Source organism: Rhinatrema bivittatum, chromosome 13 (genome assembly GCF_901001135.1).
Source record: "Rhinatrema bivittatum chromosome 13, aRhiBiv1.1, whole genome shotgun sequence".
Classification (NCBI taxonomy): Eukaryota; Metazoa; Chordata; class Amphibia; order Gymnophiona; family Rhinatrematidae; genus Rhinatrema; species Rhinatrema bivittatum.
In genome coordinates, this window is record NC_042627.1 from 64,962,836 (window position 1) to 64,980,364 (window position 17,529).

At 44.9% G+C, this 17,529-nt stretch overlaps 1 protein-coding gene across 1 annotated transcript in view; it reads left to right on the top strand.

The window, feature by feature from the left end:
• Positions 1-4,447, top strand: part of PDIA3 (protein disulfide isomerase family A member 3) — a 52,301-nt gene extending 47,854 nt beyond the window's left edge. Inside the window, exons 10-13 of the mRNA XM_029574836.1 lie at positions 1,741-1,869; positions 2,970-3,049; positions 3,461-3,518; positions 3,978-4,447. Coding sequence (XP_029430696.1) covers positions 1,741-1,869; positions 2,970-3,049; positions 3,461-3,518; positions 3,978-4,088 — 378 coding nt within the window. The 3' untranslated portion in view covers positions 4,089-4,447. The remainder of the gene's footprint in view (positions 1-1,740; positions 1,870-2,969; positions 3,050-3,460; positions 3,519-3,977) is intronic.
• The last annotated feature ends 13,082 nt before the right edge of the window (positions 4,448-17,529 follow it).

Genomic DNA, 17,529 nt, shown 5'->3' on the forward strand with positions numbered 1-17,529 from the left:
ACCTTACAAGGGGAATGGTTTTAGCTTCTTTACAGAGGGCCTAAGGAAACTCAAGGTGCAAGTGGCAGCTATTGCCCACTACAGGGGGGTCATCTTCAAGGTTTGTCTTTAGCAGCTCACCTGCTAAATACTTCATGCCCTTTGAAAGAGGCAAAATATATTTGACCTGCCAGGAGTGTTTGAATCTGAATTTGATGTTCAACAGCTTTGGTCGGTACCTAGAGTCCCTCATGAATTGTGTGCCTTTTAAAGATCTGACTTTGAAGACTACTTTTTCTAGTGGTAATATGCTCAGCAAAGTGGATTTTGGAACTACAGGCTCTTCACTGTAGAATTTTTTTTCTGAGATTCTTTTCTTTTTGGCTAATATGGTTCCTTAGTTTCATGTCAACTTAGGTGGTCTCTTCCTGCTTTCAAGATGGACTTGAGGGTTTGAAGATTGGATGTCAGGATTGTGTAGCATTACTTGAAGATGACGAATCTGTTTTAGATCAGATCTCTTCCTTTTTGGTTGGGCGAAAAAAGCGAGGCAGCATCTAAAGCGTCAGCTTCTCTATAGATCAAACTATCGGCTCAGCATACATTTCTAAAAATCTGCTTCAAGAGTCACTGGCAGAGCTTTGTCTAGTTTTGCCATTGGAACAACTATTTGGCATCCTTGCATTCACTCACAAAGCATTACCCTTTGGATGTGTGAACCAGAGGGAATGCTGCTTTTGCCTCAGTGTCTTAAGCAGGCTTAGCAGTATCCCACCAAGGCTGAGGCACTTGTTTGGACTGATCTTACCTGCTAAATTCCTTTCCTTGAGTCCTGTCCAGACTGCTGGTGGTTGCCCTGTTGTGTAATATTCCTTTGTAAGTATCTCAGCATAGTATAGTATGACTGAAAATATTTGTTTATAGCTCACAGTTGAGAGGCTGCCTTAGGCTTCTGGCCAGCTGATTCCCCCAATATCAATGCTTGTTTCTTTCTCTGCAAGGCCCTCTCCTTAAAGGAAGGGGAAAGGGGTTGTGGTTAGCTGTAGTGGGCTATTCTGGTCCTTGAGGGCCACCAGCCAGTCAGGTTTTCAGGATATCCCTAACAAAAATATGCACGAGTTGCATGCATACTACTTCAGTTGTATGCAGATGTCTCATGCATGTTCATTAGGGATATCTGAAAACCTGACCAGTTGGTGACCCCTCAAGGACTGAATTGTCCACCCTTGCAATATAGGGTGATGTCAAATCAGTTGCTCTCATGCTTCTCTACCAACAAATAGAGGCAAACCTACTTCTCTGTACTAGTCTGGAAGAACTTAAAAGGAAATTAGCAGGTAAGACTAAATTTTGCCATGGTGAGCTCCGATGTCTGTACACCAGCTTCACTGATTTGGTGACTGGATGAATTCTAAAACATTGTAGAAAGACATAAGGTGACATGAGTATTGGTCTAAGAATAAAAACTGTGGTGCGGCTTGAAATGGCATATCAATGGAGGTAGAGGCCAGCACTGGCAGATTTTGGACATGCTTAGGACAGATATGGTGGGAAAGGAGTTGGGGTGGGGGGAGAGCTGGTGTTTACATATGGGAATTTGAATGCACATCTCACCAATAGTACCAAACCAGAGGAGGAACTTCAGCTGGGTAACTAGGTAGGCCAATACTGTAACTCTCAAATTCCTGTCCTGTAGTAGGTGGACAGGATAAATGAGGTTAAAATTCATTTGATCTAGTACTAACACATTTTTATGTTTAGGTTATTGTAGCTGAGAATTTTGAGGACATTGTCAATGATGAGAGCAAAGATGTCCTGATAGAGTTCTATGCTCCTTGGTGCGGCCACTGCAAGAATCTAGAACCCAAATATAAAGAGCTAGCAGAGAAGGTATGTATCACATGCCAGTTTTTTATTGCATTCTGCTTAGTGATTTTCCTTGGTTTGCCGTTTTTCCTGATTTTCCCCTCTTTTTCTGTCCTAAATTCACTAATCCTCTGCTATGCAATAATGGCTGCTCTGATATTAAATGTAAATAATTGCTTCAATTCTGCATAAGAATGGACTTTAGACTTAAAGCTCATCTCAAGGAAAGGTCCATGCTGCAGAACCTTTCAACCCACTTAAAACATGTATTCCTGAAATAAGTCTTGGATATATTGGTGGTCTAGAACTTAAATGCTGCTTAGTACTAATTCTGGGCAGATGTAGACTGGGTTTACTTGGGAAGTGTGCTGAAGTATTGACTTGAAAAACGAAAAGTTCTGCTTTCCTATAGTGACTCATACAAAAACACTGTAGACTTCCTGTTTAGCAAACATCAGCTAAACTATGAATCATCTCATTCAGCTAACAAGCTGTATCTGAAAAGTCTCTGAAAACTGCTTTTAAGCACTATAAGACTTCTTAATCTTGAATATGCTTGTCCAAAAAGATTTTACCTTTCAGACTAAAATTATAGTACCTTCCAATAGGAAAGTCATGTAGACGAGTATTTCTGAGCCTTTTTTGTAAACTTAATATTGGACATGGTTAGTATGTGAATTCAACCAAGAAACCAGAGCAGTCAGTATCTCCAACAGATCCCATACCCCCTTGCTACTTCCCAGTTAACCTCTGTACAAGACTTGATTTGCCAGTGTGTTCCTCCCTCATAATTGAGCATAGCACTTTTCAGGAAACAATGCAAACATTTGGTTAGCAAAATAGCCCTGTACAATAAGTTCGGAAAATGAATTATCAGTTTCAAATAAAAGCTAGAAAAGGGTGCATATGAAAAAAGCTGGTCCTTGTTGAGCACATTTTTATATATTCCATATTTGATATTTAAAAACAAAAAACCCCACAAAGCATAGTACATCTAACTTGGAGAATCTGGGGAGATACTAAAGCTTTTTCCTGGCAGACCTAGCCCATCCAGTAACCAAGAAATGGAAAGCATTTAACAGCTGCAGTAAATTGGTCTGAAGATCTGCATTATACACCAACAGGTTGCTTCAGATACAAACATTGTTATTGCCAAGATGGATGCCACAGCCAATGATGTGCCTTCTCCCTATGAAGTCCGAGGGTAAGCAGATATTAAGATTAGATGAGCTTGTTTTTTTTCATATAAAGTACTGAAGTGCTTTTAACTTAAACTATTGGGCCAAATGAATATTGTTTCTGCCCAAATAGAATTGTACTTGAACTGAAATATTACTATTGTAAGCACCCTGTGTGTTGGCCAGAGTGCTCAGTTCTTATGTTCTGTTTATTGAGCAGCCTTCTGTCTTTATTAGGATTTGGTTATTAGTTTGGATATTTTTATGTGGTTTGTTCCATAATGTGATGGAGACATATGGACCATATAGTATAATGTTAAATGTTTATGCTAGATGACAATCCTGCCTTAAGCAACACGGCTAATGTCCATACACACTTGTACTGACTTGCATTTCAACTATAGTTTAAAAAAAATAATAAATATATTCTATTGCAGGTTCCCCACAATTTACTTTGCTCCAGCAGGTAGCAAAAAGGATCCAAAGAAATATGAGGTAGGAAAATTGAATGAACTAGAATTTGGGTAGGCTGTAAAAAAGCAGGGTTTAGTAGATTTTCAGCTGTTTAATGAGAATTAACCTGTTAATGGCACCTGGTACAAATCTAGATAGACTCTAGACTTGCATGTCATTGTGTGCTTTGATTAGGTCCATGTTTTCTTTGAGTAGCTTTGATTCAAAGAATATTTATTTGAGACTAGGGTTGTTTTAGGATGGCTAATCCATAATATACTTTGACTTAGTCGAATGCCATTACTAGGGACATCTCTGCTTTTCTTGCTGCTGTTAGCTTTTCTCCTCACCAGACTTCTCCAGTTTGAATATGAAATCTGTCCCAAAGCTTCTCACATCCAGTTCAACCATAAATGTTGAGCTCTGCTCATAGTGCACAATTTACTAAGGGGGAATGACCAATCTGGATATTCACTGAACTTTTTTGGCATTTTACTTAAGGGTGGTCGTGAGATCAGTGACTTCATCAGCTACTTGAAGAAAGAATCCACAGTCCCTCTCAACATCAAGGAGGAAGAAAAATCCAAGAAGAAGAGAAAACAGGAGTTATAAATCCTAGCAAGCAACCAAAAGCACCAAGTTTTTTTTTGTAAGAGCCAGAAATTGAATGAGAGCACTTTGGGAGTAACTACAATATATAGGCTATGAGGGCAAGAACTAGGTAGGAATGGAGAGGCATCAAGAACAGACCATCTTAAAATGAGACTTTCAGCAAGAGATACATCCAATGTTTTTAGATATTCATCTCGTTTACTTTCTGTGTATGAAATTCTTAGTTGGCAACATCCAAGGACCAGTTTTTGTGGTTTTGGGGGAATCACTTTTTCCATCAGGGAGCTGGGTGGGAGGTTATTTTCTATTTTTGTTTTTGTACATTTGGAACAATTAAAATAAATCCCCTTTAAACCCAAGTTTGTTCATGTGCTGAAATTAGTGAATTATTGTCTATGGGTACTATCCTATTAGAGCAAAGCTTTTTGTATGCCTGACTTTTTTACATTCTTCCATTCGTTTCCTCAGGACTGTGCCTCCCCATATTAGGGAAGTGATGTGATTGTGATCATCATGGGAAAGAGTGAGCAGCATGAGACACTGTCCAGTCACTTGCATTTTAAATCAGCTGGTGGTAGGCTTACAGCAGTCATGGATAGTACCTGGAACCTAAGTGAAGTGCAACCAGCGCCTTTTGAGTCTCTTGTGCTACTTCATTTCTGCTGAACTCTCACACTTGCAATGTTGAACAATTTCTCTGTGAAACTAGTTTGTTGCAGTTCTTCCCTGCCTTTGTAATAGAGTTGGAGTATTAACCTTTCTCTGGAACAGCTCGAGGTGCATGCTGTGCAGGCTGGAGACTACAGTGTCCCATGCTGCAGTACAATGAGATGGAAATTTGCTTCCTATTTTGCAGCATGCTGAGGGAGATGGAGATGTTTTGGTTTTGTGTTAAAGCAATCTGACAAGATTTTAAATAACCAATTAAGCAGAGGCATCACTCTATGTAAGGAAAGTTAGAAAAATGGCATTTACTTATAGCACAAGGACTAGTGTTGCATTTCAGGGTCCTGTCGCTGGCGTTTCTATGCTGCTTTTGCTGGAATAAGTACATGTAATGAGTGTCTTGTCCATTGCATGATGGAAGTCAGAAACTACTGAGCACATGTTGCTGAAATTTGGCACAGGATCAGAAGGAGAAGTTACTGAATTGATGTCAATGATTGTATTTTTCCAACTTAATATCTTTCCCCTGCCTAAAGCCAGTTGATATTTTGCCACTGGTGCAGGCAGGGAGTGCTGTAACTTGTTCCCTATTGTATTTAGGGGTTTGGAAAAGGTGCTGCTGAGGAAATGTTCAGTGAAACAATTTGTTTTCCTTGGGAATTTAAGGGCAGATATTGGTAATTCTAAAACTTTGCTAGTGAAACAGGCAATCACCAACCCAACCTGTTTCCTTCAACTGTCAACATCAACAACCAACCATCAAGGAAACTCCCCGATGCGTGGTATTGTGCAGTTGCTATATCTGAGGGAACACTTTGATTCCCTCTTAATAGCTACCGGCTTTATTCTTCAAATTTTTATTTCTATTTTTCTTTTCTTTATTTTATTTGTATTTATATAATGTAACCATGTACTTCTTGTTCAACAATGAACCGTATCTATCTTTCTCATTTTAAGTAAGTGTCCTCCCCTGGCGGTCAACCTGAGCTTATTCAGCGTTCCCGCTCCTTCATATGAATACTTATCTCCACACAGCGGAGTTTCCTTGTTAATGAAACAGGCATGGCAATCTGTCAATACGACATTGACAATTCAGTGAGGCAGACTTAAGTTTAATTGAAGTCAATGTTCATGCGTTAAAGTACAGTGGTCATTGCCACATTAGACTGTTTTATAATCTGGTTTTTATGAAACCGAGCACACAACTTTCTTTGGGCCAAGCAGTTTCCTCCTGTTACCTCTGCTTCCAGCTCAGTTAAGACTGGGATCTGGCACCATGCACCCTCATTTGCAGCTACATTTGGATTGTTCCACTATTTTATATTCCTTCCCAACTTAGTCCACTTACCACAGTGAGTCCTCAGCCGGAGGGGGCCATACATCAATGCTCCTTCTGGAACCCTGCAGTCATGAGCCTAAATCCAGCTAATAGTTGTTGCTCAATGAACTCCCTTCCCCCAGAAGCTATACAAGCTACCTCTTCAGCATACCCAGACCCAGCTAGTCTGGGAGTGTGTAGGCTGTCCCCCAAGAGTTTTGAACTGCTCATTCCCAGATCAGTCCAGACTCCTGGGTTTTGCCTCCCTTCCAGCAGATGGAGACAGTTTTACTGAGTCTGCTACTTAACCACATGCTACCTTCACTTCCTCAGTATTTCTCAGTCTCCAGCAGGTGGAAGATGGGTGCAAAACCTGTGGTTCTGCAGTTTGGGCAACTTTTTTTTTTTTTAAACCTGGTGGATTCTTCCCTGTCTGCTTGAGGTGGAAGGGCTGGGCGTTGGTGACCCTTGTATGTGCCTGTGGGGTGTAAATCTGGTGCTCCTGTACATACCCAGATCAGTCCAGAAGGTGGGTTGAGTCTCCTGTCCAGCAGATGGAGACAAAAAACTGAAAGGGTGTATCCCATATCGGGACAGTGCTAACCCTGCATCCCTTCAGTATTTCTCCAGCAGATGAAGGCAGTTGAACCTGCAGTTCCCTAGAATTATCTGTTTTCCCTCTGGTGATTTTCTCTTTTCTTCCCTCTGGGTTATTTCTAGGATCAAGCAAGTACTACTTATATGATTTAAAAAAAGTCACTTTTCTGAACAGGTGAGACAGTGCTGTCTCATAGCTCTTACTGGGTCCCGGGGGGGAATTTTCCTCTTGAGTGGTTCAGCCTGGGACCCCTTTCCTGGTGACCGTCTGCCTAGCTTAAAGGGGTGATACTAGTGGTCCAGTCACTCCCCCTTTTCTTCCTAGTGTGACCCCTGAGATGCTTTTGCCTCTGGTCCCTTAGCAGAGACGTCTTTCCTCTGCTCTTGTTCAGTTTAAAAAAAAAAAAAAAGTCTGAAGCCTCTTACTATGTGTTTTGCACTTGACTGGCACTGGGGGAAGGAGCATTGCAGGGTTTGTTCCCTTCCTATTGCTCGTTTTCAGCCAGGCATAGCTGATTTGGCTCCATTTTTCTTACAGCGTGATTTTTTTTTTCCTCCCTGCACTGCATTCAGTGGCTTGTTTTGCCTGCGGGGAGCCATCCTTTTGTCTGCCCAGTGGGGAGAGACCCTCCACAGCAGTGGCACGATCGGCAGTCCAAGATCGGGCTGTGAAGTGGGTCACAAGGCAGACTCCCTCACGAAAAACTGCAGGAATGGTGGCCATTTTGACCTCTGATCTCCCTGTGAATCCAGGACCTGAGGGGGATAAAGAGCCAGTTTTTAACCCTTCGCTGTCTGAGTCCCGTGAATTCCCCGGTTGCAGCCCCTGACCCCTCCTTTGCCTGGGAAAGTGCACAGATCTTTTTTGGCTAGTCTGGAGAAGCAGAGTGAATTCCCCCCCCCCCCCCCCCCCCCCCCCAGGCAAAAATCCCTTGGGTCACCACCAGGCAGGGCCCTAGAGTCCCAGATTTACCAGGCACCCCTCCTCCGCCCTCTCCTTTGCCAGATCCAGACCTGGACACAGATTTGTCGCTTTTGAACCAGCCGGTTGACTGGGACGACCTGCGGGTCCTACAACTATTCCAAAGGGAAGAACTTGATCCACTCATTCCGTTTGTCTTGGATGAACTTGATATAGAGGTCACTGTCTCTACTTCACACACTGGACCCAGTCCTGCGGGACTGAGGGCTCCGCCACGTACCTTCCCATTCCACCCTATGCTGATGCAGCTCCTGCTTTGGGAGTGGGACTCCCCGGAAGCAGGCCTCCGGGTTGGAAGGGCAATGGATAAGCTTTACCCTCTGCCAGATCAATGTCTAGAGATGCTTAAGGTACCTAAGGTAGATGCCTCTGTTTCTGCGGTCACCGAACGCATCACCATCCCGGTGGTAGGGGCGACTGCATTGAAAGATCTTCAGGATCGTAAGTTGGAGCTTCATCTCAAGAGGATCTTTGAGGCTCTGGGAGTTCGGGCAACACTGTAGCAGTCTCATGCAGCACGCAAGCCTCAGGTAGGTTCAACAATTACTCAGCACCTAAGACCTCCCGTCTGCAGAGGTGAAATGGCTGGAAGCAGCTGTGGCTTGTGGGGATGACACTCTACGATCTTCTCAGGGTGCAGGTCAGAGCTATGGTCTCTGTGTCTGCCAGATGTCTTCTCTGGCTGAGGAATTGGGCTGCAGACTCCTCTTCTAAATCTGTTGGGCACTCTCCCCTTCAAGGGTAAGTTGCTTTTTGGCAAGGACCTGGAACAGCTTATCAAATCCCTGGGTGACGACAAGGTTCATAAGCTGCCTGAGGACTGCCCTAAACAGTCCAGGTCATTTTTTCTGTCACACTCTCACTGCAGGGGGCAGTGTAGGGTACAACAAGCCAAGAGGAGCTTTCCAACAAAACACCTCCACTAGATCTCAAGCATGGTCTCATTCCTTTTGGGGATGACAACCCTTCCGAGATGGCACCCACCAAAGCTCCGCCACAGTCTTTGCTATGAGATATGGCTGGCCCATTCCTCCATTCCAGCCTTAGGTGGTCAGCTGTCCCTATTTCTCGAAGAATGGATCAAAATTACTTCAGATCAGTGGGTCCTCTAGGTGATCGAAAGAGGCTACGCTTTAGAATTTGCTCGGGATCTCCCGGACCTCTAATCTCTCCCTGCAGAACTTGGAAGCAACCAGCAGTGTGCCAGACTCTCGACCGGCTTCAAGCACTGAGCCATAATCCTGGTCCCCCCACAGGAACAGGGGTCCGGCCAGTATTCCATCTACTTCGTCCCCAAAGGATGGCTCCTTTCATCCAATCCTGGACCTCAGTCAGAGGTGCTCAAGGTTCCCCACTTTCGCATGGAGACCCTGAGGGCGGTCATAGCGGTGGTTCGCCCAGGCGAATTCCTCTCCTCTCTCAATTTGACGGACGCCTACCTTCACATCCCAATCTGCTAGTAACACTAAAAGTTTCTTTGTTTCAACATTCTGGGACGCCACTATCAGTTTCAGGCGCTCCTGTATGGTCTTGTCACAGCTCCACACACATTTACCAAGGTCATGGTGGTAGTGGCGACCTTCCGGCAGGAGGGAGTCCTTGTCCACCCATACCTGGACGATTGGCTCATTCAGGCAAAATCGGAGGACCTGTGCGTGACAGCGGTCAACCGAGTCTTGTTGGTCCTCACCTCCCTCGGGTGGATAGTCAATTTTTCAAAGAGCAACCTCAAGCCCTCTCAGGTCCTCAAATTCGTAGGAGCGCGCTTCAACACCCACATGGGCAAAGTGTTACCTGAGGCTCGTGTGCTCAAGCTCATGGATCAAGTTAAACATCTGTTATCTCTCTGTTCCCACGGCCTGGGACTATTTCCAGGTTCTGGGTTCTATGGCTTCAACTATAGATTTGGTTCCTTGGGCTTTTGCTTCCAGCAGGAAAGCTTTGCTGTCCTGCTGGAAGCCAGTCTCTGAGGCGTTTCAAACACCCCTGCCGCGCTCAGTTACTATCGCCAGCATGCAGTGGTGGCACTCTCTCGCTCACCTATTGTAGGGGATGCCCCTGCAAACACCTCAGTGGATTATTGTAATGACATATGCCAGCCTTTCTGGCTGGGGAGTGGTGTGTCACTCGGTCTACACAGGGACGATGGTCCCCAGTTCAATCCCAGTGACACATCAATCGTCTGGAGGCCTGAGCAGTCTGTTTGGCACTCAAGGCTTTTCTGCCTTTGATCCGTCGAAGACAGTGCGAGTCCTCTCAGACAATGCCACCACGGTAGCCTTTATCAATCAACAGGGGGGCACCAGAAGTCGTCAGCTGGCCCTGGAAGCCAGCAAGCTGCTCTCCTGGGTGGAGCATTACCTGGATCGGCTGGTAGCCTCTCTCCTTGCAAGGAAGGAGAACGTTCAAGCTGACTTCCTCAGTCGTCAATGTCTAGATCCTGGAGAGTGGGAATTGTCTGGGACGATGGATCTGATTGTGCAAAAGTGGGGGATCCCTCACTTAATCTAATAGCTACTCTGAACAACGCAAAGGGTCCCAGATTCTTCAGCCGCAGAAGGGAGCACTGCTCGGAAGAGGTGGTTCTTCCCTGGCCTCATGACATTCTTCTCTACGTGTTCCCATCTTGGCCTCTGGTGGGAAAGGTACTCAGAAGGATAGAACTCCACAGGGGCCCGGTCATACTCGTCACGCCAGAGTGGCCTCTGAGACCGTGGTACATGGATCTGGTGAACCTCACAACGGACTGTCCTCTTCGCCTCTGTCACCTCCCAGTATTTTTCGATGAGGCAGATCGCTTTTGTCTAGTGGCATCTGAGGAAGAAGGGGTATAAGGAGGAGGTTATATCCACTCTGTTGTGGGCCCGTAAGACTTCTACTCTTGCTCACGTCTGGTATGGAGAGTGTTTGAGAATGTGTGTACTGCGCTCGAGTATCTGTGCATAAGGCTCTGGTGTCCAGGTCCTCCCCTTCCTACAGAATGGCCTCTTGAAAGGTTTCTTTCAATTCCTTGCAGGTACAGATTTCTGCTCTGTTCCTCTTAGGGAGTACGATGGTTACGTGGTGGTGGCCCATCTGGATGTGGTTAAATTCCTCAAAGGGGCCAAGCATTTGAACCCGCCTGTCCAGGCTACTTGTCCTTCGTGGAGCCTTAATTTGGTGCTTTGAGTTCTTTGCAAGGCACTCTTCGAACCCCTTCGGGCCACTCTTAAGGACCTAACCCTTAAGACAGTATTTCTAGTCTCTATTTGCTCAGCCAGGAGAGTGTCCGAGCTCCAAGCCTTGTATTGTAGGGAGCCTTTTCTTCACTTCTCTGATTCCAGAGTTTCCTTTAAAACCTTATCCTTTTTGCCAAAGGTTGAGTCCTCCTTCCATGTCAATCAGGCAGTGGAGCTTCTTGCTTTTTCTCCAGAAGACATTGCGAGCACGCCTGGCAGTGACCTACAGCACCTGGACGCAGAGAGTGCTACTGCAATATTTACAGGTTACAAATGAATTTTGAGTCTCATCTTTTTGTCTTATGGAGCAGCCCCAATAGGGGAAACAAGGCTTCTAAGGCTACAATTGCTCGTTGGCTAAAGGTGATTGTGTCAGCGTATATCTGTTGGGGCCAGCTGGTTTCAGAGGGCTTAAAGGTCCATTCTTTGCATTCACAGGCTACTTCTTGGGCAGAGCCAATCTGTCTCCCTGCAAGAAATATGTAGGGTGGCTACTTGGAAGTCTCTGTATACTTTTGCTCATCATTGGCAACCTGTACATTGAGGTGATAGTGTTTGGCTTCTTTGGAAGGCAGGTGCTTTGAGCGGGACTGTCTGTCCTACCCTTCTTAGGGAAGCTTTGGTACATCCCACTGTCTGGACTGATCCGGTTATGTACAGGGGGAAAGGAAAATTGGTTCTTAGCTGCTAATTTTCGTTCCTGTAGTACCACAGATCAGTCTAGATTCCTGCCCTGTCTACTACTTTTCATATGTCCGCTTGAAGTTTTCATTGACAGATTTTTGGAAATGTCTCCTTACTTCCTGTGCCTCATAGCTCATATACTATCTGCTATATTGATAGCTATGTAAGAGCGTTTTCCTACATGTTTGAATTTCCTATTTCAATTTGAGTTTTTTTACTTGCTTGGTCTTATACTGGTTCATCTATTTTGTCTGCTTTGATAACGTTTGTACTGAAGGGATGCAGGGTAGACTCTGTCCTGATATAGGATACCTTTTCAGTTTTTCTCTGCTGGGCAGGAGGCTCAACCCACTGTCTGGACTGATCCGTGGTTCTACAGGAATGAAAATTAGCAGGTAAGAACCAATTTTCCTATCCAAATCCCTCCCCTTCATGAGGCTGCTTAGGCAGTGCAGGCTCCAGATATCCTTTTGGTCATAGCTTAGTCAGCTCAAGCTGTGCAGTTCTGAGGGCAAGGAGGGCTTGTCTGATCACCCTGCAGTTGCGCAACAGTGGAAGACCCCTACTTCTGCTTTGGCTTTGCTCTGGGGCTGTGGTCAAGGTGCTGATCCTTTCTTGATCAGCATGGGAATGGTGGCTGTCTTGGATTTGCTTTCAGATGTTTCTGTGCTACTGGGGGGAGGGGGTACTCCCCCCCCCCCCCCCCCCTCCCCCCAATGCTTAGCTCCAGCCTGTTCAGTTTCTGGTCATGATCAGGGGGCCCCTTGCCAGTTTCTGGCTCTTTCCCTGTGGGATCTGGAGCAGTAAGGTCTTCTACAGGTTTTGTGCTGCTGCATGAGGCTTACATGGCCAACCAGCTTGTGTGGCTAGGTATTCACTGTCCTGCCAGGCCCAGCCAACTGGGCCATAGGGCAGGGCCAAAACAAATTTGCTCAGGGAAACAGGTTTCCCTGGTCCAGAAGCTGCTGGTTCCCCCTTGGGTTCTAGCCCAGGGAGGATGAGTCAAGGCTCCCATGGGGGCAGAGGAGGCTCCTGACCTGGATGTTCCAGTAGATCCAGGGGCTGAAGGTGTGGGTAAAGGAATGATCTGCTAGTTCCAGTCTCCTAAAAAGTTGTACTACCTTTGGGTCATCCTCAGAAGAGCTTGATGCCTTCCTACCTCTGGCTTTTCAGGTTGTGGGGGTTAAAATCCCTCCCAGGAGGACTCTGATTTGGAAGGGGCAGATCCTGTCCTGGATGGGATGCAGGGTCCCCCGTTGGCCTTCCCATATCATAGGTCAGTAAAGAAGCTGCTGGAAGTAGAAAGGGGTGCTCCTGATTCTGGGTTAAAGGTGGGAAGGGCCATGGTGAAGCTTTATCCAATTTGTTTCTAGTTTCCCTGTGTGGCTCCTTCAACAAACAAGCATGTTGAGAGATGCTGGAGCAGCTACGTTGCCTGGGGGTGGTGACTGCAGTTCCCTGCGAAGAGGTTCACAAGGGAGGATATTCCATTTACTTTGTAGTCCCAATGGAGGGGACTTTCTGCCTGATTTTAGATTTAAAGAATGAATGTAGCACTAAAGCTTCCTTGTTTTTAAATGGAAACCTTAACGGTCTATGATTGTAGTGGTTTGCAAAGGAGAGTTTCTGGAGTATATCCCTAAACAAGCCTTTGCTATAGTAGCAATGACCTTACAGATTGCTTCTTGTTGTGACCTGCTGGCATGTTTGTGCCTTCTCTCTCAGGAGGTGGATGACTCAGGGCAGTGAACCCCAGAGCCACTATGGTGCATAGCTAGAAAGATGCCAAACCTGGACTCACAGGATGTGCTTCTAAGGAGCCATCCTGTCATCCATGTACCCAAAATGGAGCTGTAGCAGTAGGTGCACAATAAGCTGGGTAGGCATGCACTGAAACACAATGAAAACATGCAAACTAACCGCTACAGCCTACCATAATGCCAAAAATGAGAATCGGAAGAGCAGGGCCTAGCCAAAAGGCTGCTCAACCTGTGGTCCCTGTACTACCTCCACCCCTCACAGAACTCTGCAGAGATGTGAGTGAGAAGGCCAAATGCTGAGGGAAACAGCCCCAGTTAGAAAATGCACTAGTGAGTTCCTTCTTGTTCCTGCTTAACCCCCCCCCCCCCCCCCCCCATATAAAATAAATGTATTTGAGCTCAGCTCTCCCTGGCTGAGAGCAGGAGTGCAAGAGAGGGCTAAAGGCTTCGCTGCAGAGCCTCTCTCAACCTGAAACCACTAATTTTCCAAGTCCATGCTACCCAAGGTTACCAGACTGAAGGCTCTCTAGTGAGAGAGGGGACTGCACGCTATCACCAAACTGCTCTAAATGTTTTCTGATGCTTTTTTTTTCCCTCACAGGCAAGCCCCTGAAGGGAAATGCATGTCCATCAGCTGCTGGAGATGGAGAATTACTGGTAGTCTGATGGGGTGGGACTGTATTTCTGAAGTGTCAGCTTTTGCACCATCTCCATCTGCTGGCAGAGGTGCACAACCCACTCATGGGGCTCACCCTGCCAGAATGCAGACAGAGGCAGAATTTCCCACTAGAGGAAGCAGTACAAGTTGAGGTAGTGCAGGTGCATTTAAATAACTTCAAAATTACCTGAATCAACTACCAAGTAGCAGGCTGTGGTAAGGGATGAACCTATTCACTTGTCTGTATGCAAATGGCTGAAGACAAACTAAAACTGGAGAATTAGAATGTATAGCACTAAGTTAAGGGATAGGTAGGTATCTCAGACCTAGTGGACAGATGATAACCAATGGGTACAAAACACAACAGGCCAAATCAAAGTGGGTTGGGATGACACTGTATGTCAACAGTAACACAGAACAGAGAAAGATAAACTAAACAGGAAAACTGCCCTTTTGAATCTAAGGATAGAAATTCCATCTGTGACGTGTGAGAGTATAACAGTTTCCTGTTCCTGAAATGCTAACGCGATTAAGCTACATTTGGCCAGTACAAATACTGGTGATTTGTTGCCCTCAATATTGATTGGGTAAATGTTCCATCAAAACATGCACGCGCGATTAACTTTTGATATCCTATGACTGCTTCGTGGAGCAGCAACTCCTTCACTTGCGCCTTGGAGGATTCAGGACCTGATGCAGCAGTGGGATTGCTTGGCACTAGTGATCATAACCACTGGATGAATGTTGTAACTGCGGGAGCATCCAGTGTAAAAAAAAAAAAGACTGATAAGAGTCAAAAAGATTGTGTGGCAGATGCAAGAGTGAAAAATCAGCACAAAGCACAGAGCATGTTTTAACAAGTACCCTCTGGGAATCCCAGCTCCGTAAAGAGTAAAAAAAAGGTGATCTAGGGGTCCAGCTGCCTCCCTTGCAGTCTCCTTACTTTTACTGTTCTTACAAAAATTCATTTTTCCTACAAACAGCTGTTCTTAGTGTAAATATATTCCATACCTTTAGAGAGTGAAGGAAAACCAAACTACTGCCACCAGGGTTAAATGATGCTATGAAAGAGGCTATTAAAATATTTTAAAAACTTGGTAAGCAAGTTTGAAAGAAAATAGAGAGCATACACACAGGCAAGGAACAAACTTGCCTAGAGGCAAAATTTTTTTTTTGCTTTGGTCTTTACTGAAGAGGATAGTGGGGGATATACTAGCACCAGAACTGTTCTTTAAAGGTGATGATTTAAAGTGGGGCAATGTATTAAATCATAGTGATAAGCTAAATTGCAACAAATTATCAGGACCTGATCATCAATTGAGTTCTGCTCAAATATGAAATTAGACTGTACCTGAAGATGAAAGGGTAGCTAATGTAATAACCAAGCTATTAAAAGGGCTTCAGCATGATTCAGGAAACAGACCAGTAAGCCTGACAGTGGCAGGCAAAACGATAGAAACAAATGTAAATGATTAATCAACTAGGACTAGTGAGCACTCCCTGCTATAAAACAAATGTTTGAGTTTAGTTACTGTGCAATGAGGCTAGCTATGTTAAACAATTTATTACACTTATATCCACAGTGCATGGTGGGTTACTTGAACATACAAAATCTAAAAATAGAACAAAACTTAGGGTGTTATGGAATTGTGACTAGAAACTGTGGTCGAGTAATATAAAAGAGAGATTTGGGCAAGTTCTTTGGCAAACAGGGTCCATAAACTATTAATCAGGTGCTTTCTCTGCTTACTCTTTGGAAAGCAATCAAACTTTCATCTTCTGCATCCAGCCAGATGAATCCAGATGTGGGTTATGCCCTCCACCCAGCAGAGGGAGACAGATTAACAGGTTTGCTGATACCGCCCCTTGCAGGCTCCCATACTGGCCTCAGCAGATGGTAAGCAAGCATCTGTGCTGGCAGCTGAGGCCTGATTAGGCCAGATGAAGACTGGCAAACCAATTTAGACAGAGCAGTGCCCGGAGTGAAAGTTTTGTACTCCCTCCCTCGGCTGAGCATGGGTAAAGACTAGAGGGCTTCCATGTTCCGAGTCTGTTTGCCCCCTTCCTGTTCTCTTTTGCTGTGGGTTCTCTAAGTCGTGGTGTCAGGCTCTGATCTCTGGGTTAGGCTGAGGCCCTGGTATTGGGAACCAGCCTCTGGGTCTCGTTGAGACCGCAGTAGATCTGCTCCAGACTGGGTAAATGGGGGCTAGTGGCATTTTTTTCAGGGAAGAGGCCTTCTTTTCATTTTGTGTTTTTTTTTGGGGGGGGGGGGGGCTTCTTAATTGGTTTGATATTTTTGTCTCACGAATTAAACAAATCACACAAGCTATACACTGACATTTGGGGGGGGCTCCACAAAACAAAAACTTTTCTTTTGCTCCTGCACATCCCTATTGGTTTGCATGCTGGCAGGAAACATGGCAGTTCCAGTGGTAACTATGTCTTTATTGTGGCCTTAGATTGATTCTGTAGATCACATCCAACTAATCTAGTTAAGCTTCCCTTGATAGGGAAACTTTTATTTAGTGGCTAAGACAGTCCAAGGTCTCTACACTTCTGAAGCTTAATGGATATTCACATCAACTCAAGTCCAGAAATTGGTTTGGAACCTCTAATCAAAGTAATCCAGGCAAGTCTTGTGGACCAGAGATCTAAACCCTTCAGTGATTGATCTTCCTTTTGTAGCTCCATAAGAGGCAGTTAGGATCACAGGAGCCTCCTACAACTTCCAATGCAGGTGTTTGGCTCCAGTTTCTGATACCGGGAGAGTATCAGATCTTTACCAGACATGGGGTCCAAATCATTTCAGACCAATGAAGCTTGGATTTAGTTTGAGACAGTTATGTCTGAGAGTCTTTCCACCTCATTTTAGACACATTTATGGTTTTCTCAGATTAATTCTGCTTAGAAGGAGATAGAAAACAATTTTTTTTAAACCATCATCAGATAGACATGAGGCAGTAATACAGGTTCCAGTTCCTCCGTGCAGTCAATTTGTGGTCCTCAAGAAGGAAGAATCTTTTTTGACCTATTCTAGACCTAATCTGATCAAAACAGATCTTAATAGTCCTTCACTTCAAGGTAAGAACCTTGAGATGTGTCATGGTAATGGTGAGGCAAAAAGAATTCCTAACATTTCTAGTTCTGTGGGAAAGGTATCTACACATCGCCATCCAAGAAAGTCATCATAGGTATCTTAATTTGCAATACGGGGGGGGGATGTCAAGTTTTGGGGGCCATTCCTTCTGGGTTGTCCACTGGCACAAGGACTTTTTCCAAGGTCAGAGAAGTGGTGATGGCCCTTTCCCAAAGGGATTTTGGTTAATCATTATCTGAATTATTGGCTAATTTATGCAAAAATTGCCCCAGGTAAGTGAGACAGCACCCACCAAGGTAGTGAATTTTATGTAGAGCAGATTGCAGTCTACTCAGTTCCTAAAGTATCCGAGAGCTTGTTTTGACAAGGAGGGCTGTGTCTGTCTATTGTTACAGGGGATTTAGATGCAACAAGGCATTATTGAACATTGAGAAGCACTCTGAGTTATCTGCAATTCTTGG